At 41.1% G+C, this 10595-nt stretch overlaps 1 protein-coding gene across 1 annotated transcript; it reads left to right on the top strand.

The window, feature by feature from the left end:
• The first annotated feature begins 1353 nt into the window (after nt 1–1353).
• On the top strand, nt 1354–2396 carry LOC125881820 (musculin). Its single transcript, XM_049565187.1, has 2 exons — nt 1354–1914; nt 2056–2396. The coding sequence occupies exons 1-2, from the start codon at nt 1498–1500 to the stop codon at nt 2137–2139; spliced, it is 501 nt and encodes a 166-aa protein (XP_049421144.1). The 5' UTR covers nt 1354–1497; the 3' UTR covers nt 2140–2396.
• The last annotated feature ends 8199 nt before the right edge of the window (nt 2397–10595 follow it).

Raw genomic sequence — 10595 nt, 5'->3', positions numbered from 1 at the left:
TGTTGGAGCACAGTGCAGCATTCAGCCCAGTGCAGCGTACAGTGGTTTTTCTCTCTAGTAATCCTGGCATGGCCTGCTACCAAAATCAAGCATGCATCTCAGCTGCAGTTAGGTAATTCTTGGCAGAGTCTTGCCTTTGTCATAAAAAAAATCTGAATTTCACACATTATTTCTGCACATTAAGTGGAGTAATAGCTAACAGGGACCTGGGATTTTCTGGGAATATCTTGAGAGAGTAAAAGGGGGTTCCTCTGTGGACACAAAATCCACACATCCAAGCTTCTTTTAGTCTTCTCCAAAGCTTGACTTGTATTTTTGAATATAATATGAAATGTGCTCGCTGTATTTGACTTTGTGATGTTTGCAAATCTCACAGGCTCCTCAGATATTCTGTCTGAAGGTTAGAGACATAGACTCTTTTTCAGAAACCTGTCATGCAGTATATCTGCAAAAACAATATTTTTGCAATCTTGTATCCTCAGAGGTCAAAAACAATCTTCTCCTCCCTCTTTGTTAGCTCCTGATCCCAATGCACATTAAAATGTGCTCCCCTGTCTGATCTCTATAGGCGGATGATCTCTGAAAAGTTTGCAGAATACAAAACAAGTTGCACAGGAAATTCAAAATGATTGCAACACTATGGGAATGAAGATGGTGCCTCCTCGCCTCTGCCACACCCTTGTCATGCCAACGCTCCAGATGTCATGGGAACCGATAACAGCTGGGGCTGGTGCACGCAGGCTGCGTGTGAAAGGCTGCTCCATCTGCGGAAACCCAATCCCTCTGTGAAACCAGCAAAGGATTAGGCACTTTTGATAAGGTCCTCAAGACATTTCTATTACCGAAACACATCTGTGGAACCGACAACGTTGGGAAATGTTTACGATATGTGCGTTTCTTAAAAGTTGCAAAATGTTGTTTGTGTTATTATCAGGGAAGTTATGCCCAACATATCTGAAGGAGTAGCTCTGTTTGGTCAAATCAATCCTCAGATGTTTGGAATTTTTTACACCTCCCACAAGATTTGCCCATAACAAACCATTCATTTACAGGGTTTAATGTAATTATCAGGCTGCAGATGAGCAATGTATGTCTTTAACAGTATACACAGGACACAAGAGACAGAGCTGTGGTCTAACTGAGGTCATGGTGGCTTGCAGAAAAAGGGGGAGGAGAAATGTTCAGGGGGAAAAACTGCACAGATGCCAAGTCCAGGACACTTAAATTAGAGGGGTAGCAAAGCAAGGAGGCATGTTTCAGTTTTAGAGAGAGCTGCAATTTCCAGACTTGACCTCAAGCAGTGGCAGCATTGTCAGGTGGTGACATCTCAGAGCGAAGGAAGTTGCAGGGGTTACCAAATGGGAGTTTAAAAGTGACCACAGTCTGATTTTTAATCTCGTGTCCTTCACAAAAATCTCATCAAGCTGAGAATCTACGTTTCCAGTCACTGCTGTCCCGAAAGTGTCACTGCGCCTCCAGGGCACAGGTGGAGCAGCCATGTCCACTGGCTCTGCTGCAAGTGATGCTGAGGACTATGAGACGTGTCACAGGAGGAGAGGAGCGCACGGAGCTTTGGAGAGGACTACCTGCTTTAACCCCAGCAGGTACTCGGATGAGGAGTTGGAGGATGACAGCGCGGAGGGGAGGGTCAAGCACGAGCGCAAACTCTCCAAAGCGCACCAGAAGGAAGCGCGGCAGACGCAGAGAAACGCGGCCAACGCCAGGGAGAGGGCGCGGATGAGAGTGCTGAGCAAAGCGTTCTCCAGACTAAAAACCAGCCTGCCCTGGGTACCGGCGGACACCAAGCTGTCCAAATTGGACACGCTTCGACTCGCCTCGAGCTACATCTCGCACCTGAGACAGCTGCTGCAGGAGGACCGGTTCGAGAACAGCTTTGCGCACCCTGTCAACCTGGTATGAAGATATCAACAGTGAAATATCTCAGTGCTAACTTTTAACAGATCACACCATCATGTGGAAAACAACTTTAATAGTCTTGAATTTTATTATTATCTCATGATATAATGTTAATCCCACTGTCCTTTGCTTTAACAGACCTGGCCGTTCATGATGACAGGCCGATCAGAGGACAGCCAAGACATCTCAACCACTGTCAGACTGTGTGGAGCAACAGCATAGGACCTCCCTTCTCCACCTGTCCACTTCCATCTTTGGAGAACTGTCTGCTTAACTGTGGCTAATCCTGATTGTCCCAAACAGTGACTTTGAACTCAACCTTTAATACACCTGGACTGTGTATTTTAGAGCATGACAGAACAATAAAATCTCCATATTGTTTTCAGATATAGTTTCTTGTGTGCATGTTGATTATGGTAGATTTACACTGTGTGTAAGCTCTACTGGTTTTAAATTTGGATGGCTTCCACAAACTTCATTCCCACTACTACTCTGTGATTTCACTCACTATTGGAAAGTGTTATCAGCATTCTGGTTGATCACAAAACAATACTGATGTCTGTATGGTATTCTTAACTGCATGGATTGACAGGGTTAGGATGCCTTTTGCAAAATCGCCTCACAGTTCAGAATGCATTTTGCTTCTTCGACATGATTGTATCGAGCTGAAACATGCAGCAGGATTTCTCTATATTGTAGATCTACAGTATTTATTGTGTTCGTGATATGTTTGTCCTTTAATGTGTTTGCATTTCAGATAAAAAATTTACTAAGAATGGTTGTCGTCTTGCCTTGCGTTCAATCAAAAATCACAACAATTTCATCTATTGAAAGAGAGCACAGGCTGTCATGTGACTTGAAATACACAGAAAGCAAATCAGTGGTTCCCAACTGGTGGGTCGTGGTCCAAAAGTGGGTCGCAAGTGAAAAAACACACTTTATTTTTAAAGTACAGTGAATTTCTGGCACAAGGCTGTTATTTCAAAGTGCCGTTTCCTGCTGTAGAGTGGGTGACTAATGCAGCTACTCGACAAAGACAGTAAACTAAATGTATTGAGCTGTGTGGACCTTGAGCCAATTACTACGGAGAAATCTGGACCCCATGTCTGGATCATTTGGGAACCACTGGTTTAGATAATGTCGGCACAGCTCTAGTGGTGGCTGCAGCACCTATAAGCTGTAAAAGGTTTAATTTGTGCATGTAACCTAACCAAAGGAAACTATTAACATTGATATTTTATCAGAAAATAGTCTGGTATGGTTTCATCCTGTTATAATCAACCAACTTGTAAGACACCTCACAAAGAAATCCCAAAATATTTAATGTATTTCTGGTCTTTAAGATATATTTTATTATTTTTCTCACTGAAAATGAAACCTGATAGAACAGATGCAACTGTATTTGCCCTAAAGCTTGTTCAGCGGACAGTACTCTATCCACCATACATGCCATCATGATCGTTAAATGTGCAAATCTTCCATATAGTCATTAAAAGCACTGCAATATTGACAAACTCTCAAGTTGCTGCAGTTTTTCAGCTACTTATCAGCCAGCAGGACTCCAGATATCTGGAGCCATGTCTTCAGACGGGATGCAGTTGTTCATGTTTCAGTCAAAACAAAAAACTTCTCAAAGCATTGGTCAAAAGTTCAGGGAGGAGCAGACGTTCTCACACACACCCCCTTAACACACACACACACACACACACACACACACACAGAGCCAAACATGCACATCACACACACAGACACACTCACAAACATCCACACTTAGCAGCCAGAGAATAATGCATGACAGTGATCTCTTGATCTACAAGTCCTTTTATTCGGTTAAACCCCCAAACGATGTGACTACAGATGGATGGAGATCCAGGCCCAGAGGGGCAGTCTGCTGGGACACACTGACAAAGTGCTTGAGATGAAGAAAGAGACCAAGGGAGGAGAAAGAGGAAGAGTTTTCATCAGGTTTGGGGTAGAGTCGCAGCTGTTGGCACGTTGGTGAGTTTCCCAGAACTCTGAACTGCTCTCCTGGGAGAAAGCAGCCACTCTGCTGGACCCGCACAGCTAATGAGCTGACTTCTCACACTCGGTCTGCCTCCTTCCTCGCACCATCCACTTCAAATGTGGCACCGAGGGAAAGCAACTTGTAAATGCCCCATGTGCATCTTGACTGCACTGAAAATGAGATTCCATCAATCACAACATGTCAGCAAAATGATGATGTTTGGGACAGGTTTATGCACAGTGAGCTGAGCTCAGGTCTCGAAAAGTGAAGTTTCTGAGTTTTTTTTTTAACAAATTAAACAACAACAGATAGTTTGTGCTAATATATGGAAACTCTGGCTGGAGCAGCAAAGACACTGCTGCTAAGAGGAGAATTATGTTGCAGCAAGTTTCACTGAAGCTCATGCAGTTTGTAATGTTACACGAGAGGCATCTAGTGGTGAGAAAAGTGAACAGCAAACCTACATCGGTCTTCATTCAGCTGAGCACAACAAGAATGTGAACATTTTGGTCAGTTTACTTCTTCTACTGTTAAAAATAGTCACTTTGCAGAGTGGATACCATGTCTGACTCTTTCAAGGAATACTTCACCAAAGAAATGATCATTTGTATATCAGTTACTCACCCTGTGTTACGTTGAATTTGTAAAGAAAACTTTGATTTCCTTGCAGGCCTCTGGTAAATGAAGAATCCAAAAACTGGGAACATTTTTGATAAACTGAAGTAAAGGGGGGCTGTGTTTCACAAAAGCAAAACTATGTCTGTTTATAATCTCTCACACAACTCCTGCAGTGTATATTATTATCCAGTCACATTCTCAGTACTTCACAAAATCCTTACTATTTAAAACTAACTAAAAGTGAAACTTATCTAAGAAGAAGATATGCTATAATCCCTGAGGGGAAATTCAAATTTAAAACTTTTAAAACTCTGTCATATACACACAGGCCTGAAAAACACACACTTGCACAAACAGGACCTATACATGCATTGAAAGAGATGTCAGAGAGATGACAGGGTGAGGAAGCTGCCTATGGACAGGCGCCCCAAGCAGTTGGGGGTACGGTGCCTTGCTCAGGACACCTTGGCGGTAACAAGGGGGTGAGCTGACACCTGTCCAGCTACCAGCATGCTCCATATTTGGTCCCAGTGGGGACTTGAGGCTGCAACCCATCCCAAGTCCCTGTGGACTGAGCTACTGCCACCTCCAATACCATCGTACTCTCTTCAAACCCAGACTCCATTGACAAAAACAGCAATTTTACTTTGCTGAACACAGGAGATACTGATGTACCACCGCTTCAAAATCTGTAGTTTGTTTGTGTTACTGTGTGACTTTGGTGAATCTGAACTAACCCTTTAAAACACCAACGTCACACAATAACACAAACTAAGTAATTGACAGTTCCAGCGGTAGATCAGCAGCTCCCATGTTCAGCAAGGTAAAACTACTGTTTTTGTCAATGGAATCTGGCATAAATAAATTTCACTTTCAGTTTGGTTGTAAATCGTACAGTTTATGCAAAAATGCATGTGTTTGGGAAGTACTGAGTATACAACTGGATAAACAAGACTTGGATTATACTGCACGAGTTGTGTGAGAGTTTGTGAATGGATGTTTTTATGTAGATTTGTGGTTGTTAAACATGGATCCTTATGACTTCATTTTATCAAAAACTTGTTCATTCACCAGAGGCATGAGCAAAAAACAAAGTTTTCTTTGCAAATTCAACATAACATGAGGTAAGTTACTGATATACAAGTCGTCATTTAGGGGATGAAGTATTCCTTTAATAAAGAAATTAAATGATAATTTATTTAAATCTCATGATGAAAAGTCACTTCCTTTATTATTGGGTTTCACCTACAGCCCCATCTGTGCAGTACCTCTTCTATATCTGCAAGTCAGCATTAATATTTATTACACTAAGCAGAGTTCATTTCATTCATTTTTAACCGCTTATCTCGTTTGGGGTGAGAGGCAGGGTACTCCCTTGGACAGGTCACCAGACTATCACAGAGCTGACGCATAGAGGCAGACAACCATCCACACTCACATTCACACCTACGGACAATTTAGCGTCACCAGTTAACCTGCATGTGTTTGGACTGTGGGGTTCAGGCCCTCCACCCCTGGTTGGAGCCAGGGACCCTCTTGCTGTGGGGCAACAATGCTAACCACTGTAGCACCATGCCACCCACTAACTAAGCAGAGTATTAAGCCTAAAACACAAAGTAAGTGTCCTGAAATTAGAATAGTCATCACTTTTATCACACTTTTTTATACACAAGTTCAAAGAATTATGCAAGTTGATTGAAATGACAATGTTTTATTGTTCTAAGATTTTTCTTTTAGCTTAATTTTCTTGTCTGAAAATTAATTTCATGTTGTTTTGTTTTTCAAGACAAATATATCCTCTGGTTCAAATAGACGGCAGTGTGACTAGTAGTGTGAGATACTAAAGGCAGACACACCAGAAGACAATCATGTCACCGTAGTGAAAGCACAGGTGTAAATGATAACACTGATGACGGCTGCTGCTTCAGTGTCACATGAACAGACTATGAGAAGTCTGAATGTCTGCTGTGGAAAGGCTCATTGATTTCTACTCTTTACAAAAACAACTGTTAGAGTTCGCAGCAGGACGAGGGAGGCAAATATTCTGTTTATAGGTGCAGAGAATTACAGACAAGCAAAAAGAAAATGCATGAGAAGTTTCCTTATTTTACATTTTTAAATGTTTAAATACAAATTTGAGCATATGTCAGACACAGGACAACAATTTGTGGCCTTGAACATAGGGTGCGATATCTTTTTGTCCAGCAGAGGTCAGCATATCTTCACAATGGGCCACATGGTCACAGCAACATGAGACACTTGCTGCTTGTACAGTTTACTGGGATTTCGGAAACCTCAGCATTAAATTGTTTTCCTTGTTTTTTCCTCTGTACATGATCACTAATTGTTTAATTAACCTATATGTTAAAACAAATATTGGCGCACAACAACAGCACATTTGTCCTTTTGCTCCTTGTGTTCTTTTCACACAGAAATATCTTGTTTAATTATCATTATTTCTTCTTAAATGTTTTCAGATATTAATTTCATTCAGGCAGAACACATTGCTTTGATATAAAATTGCCTCGTCAGCCATCAGCGCTCAGCACAATCCAGCCCTTTTTTTCCCCTTTCTGTACGACTGAAACATTTTTCGTTTGTACAAGAATTTCCATGAACAGGAAGGAACTATAGGTCCAAAGCCAACATTGGGGGGTTCAGCGAGGCTGCCTTTGTAGCTGCCCCAAAAGCACTAAGTTTAGGCCTTTACAGCCTGCAGGAATCCAGCCTGGACGCTTTGAGCTTTCCAAACCCGCTTTCACCGTGTTTGTTATTCAATATCCAGTCACTCAATACCACTAATGAGAAAAGGGATATGTAAATCCTAAAGTATTTCAATCACGTTTGCCTAATGTATACACTTCCTCGTGGGGAGATTACTTCCTCTGCTGCGTCCAGGCTTCATTTAGAAAATACATTCTTTCCAGGTATGAAAATTTTGACCCCCTGAACCTGAGCTGTCATCCCAAAACAGACATGTAAGGAAACAGTAATGCAAATTGTCATAATTATAATTATAATTATTGCAGTGGGATTGTTTTGCAGCATGACCTGTTTGTTTTTTGATAACCAGTATCCACTCTCACTTAGTGTTGCCTAAATAAAATCTCTCCAGGAATGTGCCCATGAACTGAGAAACCACAAGTTTGATGCTTGCAGCGGAGCCAAAGCTGAGCTTGGGCTGAACAGCGTGGTCGGGGAGAGTGTTCCTTTCACTGAAGATCGCTGAATGATGCTGACACAGTTCTGTGTGAGTGCATCTGTGTAATCATTTATACGTCATTACATTTTATTTCAAACACGTACATATTTCTGTGAATGTTACGAGTACTGAAACACAAATATTTTTCCTGTTATTGGGCAGGAAAAAAATAATATTCTCACTGATCCGATGCAATTAGTTATTAAAAAGGCTGGTTTTTACTATTAACAAATCCCACGGAAAGACCAAAACCAACAGTGTCACACTTTGCCAATGCTTTTTGTTTCTTTCCTAAGCTTGTCTGTGACACTTAAAGGGATAGTCTGCCAATTTTCAACCAATTTCCTCGCCTGTCCACCAGCCAAAATCCACTGGATGGCACAAAATGACACATTGCGTCATCCAGCAGATTTTTCCTCATGGCATGGGCAGGGAGCTCAAGGAGCTGGCGGCAGCAGGAACACCTTGACACCATTCATCTGCACACACTCCTCACACCACAGTGACAGTCCTGGTTGAAAATCAGCAAAGGTTCCCTTTACTTCATACACTCATTCATTGCTACTAAAGATTTAAATCTTATATTTATACTTTCTTAACTCTGACCCAAACTGCCCCCTCTCTTTTAACCTAACCTTAAAAATGGCTCATTATTTCCTAAAAGCTGGGGATTGTAATTATTTAGCAGACATCAAGATTTGATGGAGAGAAATACCAACAAGTCAAGTCAAGGTAACTTTATTTATATAGCACATTTAAATGACAAGCGTAAACTCAATGTGCTTCAGAAAATTAAAGGAACACTTAAATGACACATTAGATCTTAATGAACAAATTATTCAAGTGTAAAATCTTTACTGATGTACATTGTATAATTTGTTGAGAACAAAATGGTGTAACAACGGTCAATGGAAACCTAAATCATCAACCCACTGAGGGCTGGATTCAAAATCACACTGAAAATCAAAGTAAAAAATTGATATCACAGGCTGATCCAACTCATAATGTGACTCAGTAATGTGCACGGCCCCCGTCTGCCTGTATGCACTTCTGATAACCTCTGGGCGTGCTTCTGATGAGTCGGAGGATGGTGTCCTCAGGGATCTCCTTCCAGAGCTGGATCAGGACACTAGCAGAACACAAAACTAGAGAATCAGTCATGAGAGATAAATAAGGAGAGAGCAACTGTCTGTGGACACCACATGTAAAACCATTCCCTGTTTGGGGCTGTCTTGTTTTTTGCCTCTCCATCGCACCTGTTGTCACTTTCATTTGCACCAAAGCTGCTGAAACTGATTCACAATCACTTGTGCTTCGTAAAAGGACAGATTGATATCCTGAAGTGTAACTGACCTGGTGTTACACTGTCACGATTAGGTGTTCCCTTATTTTTTTGGAGCAGTGTACATGACAAACATTAAATATCATATAAGATAATTAATTTAATTATGTATTACATACATTTAAAAAAAAAAAGCAGGACGTGATAAAAGCAAACAAAATAAGAAGGTAGTAGCATTAACATTATTCTTAAAAAGGGGGACAAAATAACTAATAAATCTAATTCCTGAAAAAAATAAAAATACACTTAAGAGCTTGCAAAAAATATATGGTTTTTTTTTAAAGAAGATCTTTATTTCATGATCTATAGCAATATAGGAAGGGACAAGCACATGTGGATGAGTTTATCCTTGAATATGATGCATGTTTTACAGTTTTATTTGTATTTAATTACTTTCTATTGCATGTCTTAGATGTGTTACACTCAGCTATTTATGACTCCACACCTTATTTTAAGCACTTCCAGGGAAAGACCTTAATTACTTGCTATTTATCACTGTGTATTATTCAGTGTGGATGTTAACCTCATGATTTTGCCTTTGTCTTTATTGTGACTTGTATTTAATTTATTTTTATTTCCTTTTTATTTATCATTTAATCCAAACCCTAACCATCTCTTTCACTCTAATCCCAGTCTAACCCTAACCCTAAAAAGGGTTATTATTTCCTAAAACAGCCAGGCACTGTGATTGTTAAGCAAACGTCACTCAAATAAGTAAATTGTGCATTTGTAGGAGATTAAATTAACAAATAGTTTATTCTTTTTTTCAAACGTGGTTTAAAAAAAAGAATAAACTAGACCAGGCTTTGGCTACACAGACAATTTTTGTTCGTTCTGGTCTTTTCATTAGATTTTTTTGACATCAACTAAAATATAGAGTATCACCATCCTTATCTGTAAAGAACACAATCATATCAATGTAAACCTATGTGTCACGCATTAAAAATACCCCAAAATCAAATGTCATGCTGTTTAGTCCAGGATATTGGTAATTTGCTGTCCATACATGCGTGTATGCATATATGCCCTCTGGTGAGTCAGTGTGACTGAGAGCTGGAGAGAGACGGAGATCTGACTTCCTGTTACTCTGTGGAGATGACACACTCTTCTGTTAGATAGGTGATTGGGTTACAGTGCAGGACTGGCAGCCTCCTCTCAGGAGAGAATGGAGGCTCTTTGTGGCAGGATGAGCTGGACACTCTGAAAGGGAAGGTCGAGCCAAACAGAGGGAGGGGGGGAAAAAAAGAGTAGAAGAAGACGGTGGGGAAGATGCATAAATTGGCGAGGAGGGGTAAGGAGGGCACGAGGAGGGGAAGGTTGATGAAAACAACATCCACACAAGCCCCGCGGCCCTCTCTCGGGCTCGTCCTCCATTGTCTCCCTAACTGGGCAACGGGACGGGAGGTGAATATCAGCTCGCCGCTGGTGTTTCTTGGCTGAGGCTGTCGCTGAGCTGCTTGGGTGGTGTCCTGATTCCAGAGTGTTGCCAGCAGGAGCTCAGGAGAAACAGA

This window comes from Epinephelus fuscoguttatus, linkage group LG21 (genome assembly GCF_011397635.1).
Source record: "Epinephelus fuscoguttatus linkage group LG21, E.fuscoguttatus.final_Chr_v1".
Lineage (NCBI taxonomy): Eukaryota > Metazoa > Chordata > Actinopteri > Perciformes > Serranidae > Epinephelus > Epinephelus fuscoguttatus.
The sequence above is the reverse complement of the archived record's forward strand: the minus strand, read 5'-3'. Positions and strand labels throughout refer to the sequence as shown.

Bases quoted from the DNA above. Each gene is read 5' to 3' on its own strand.
- LOC125881820 (XM_049565187.1), top strand. From the start codon at position 1,498: ATGTCCACTGGCTCTGCTGCAAGTGATGCTGAGGACTATGAGACGTGT. The intron at 1,915-2,055 runs GTATGAAGATAT...TTGCTTTAACAG, and splicing joins TTGCGCACCCTGTCAACCTG to ACCTGGCCGTTCATGATGAC.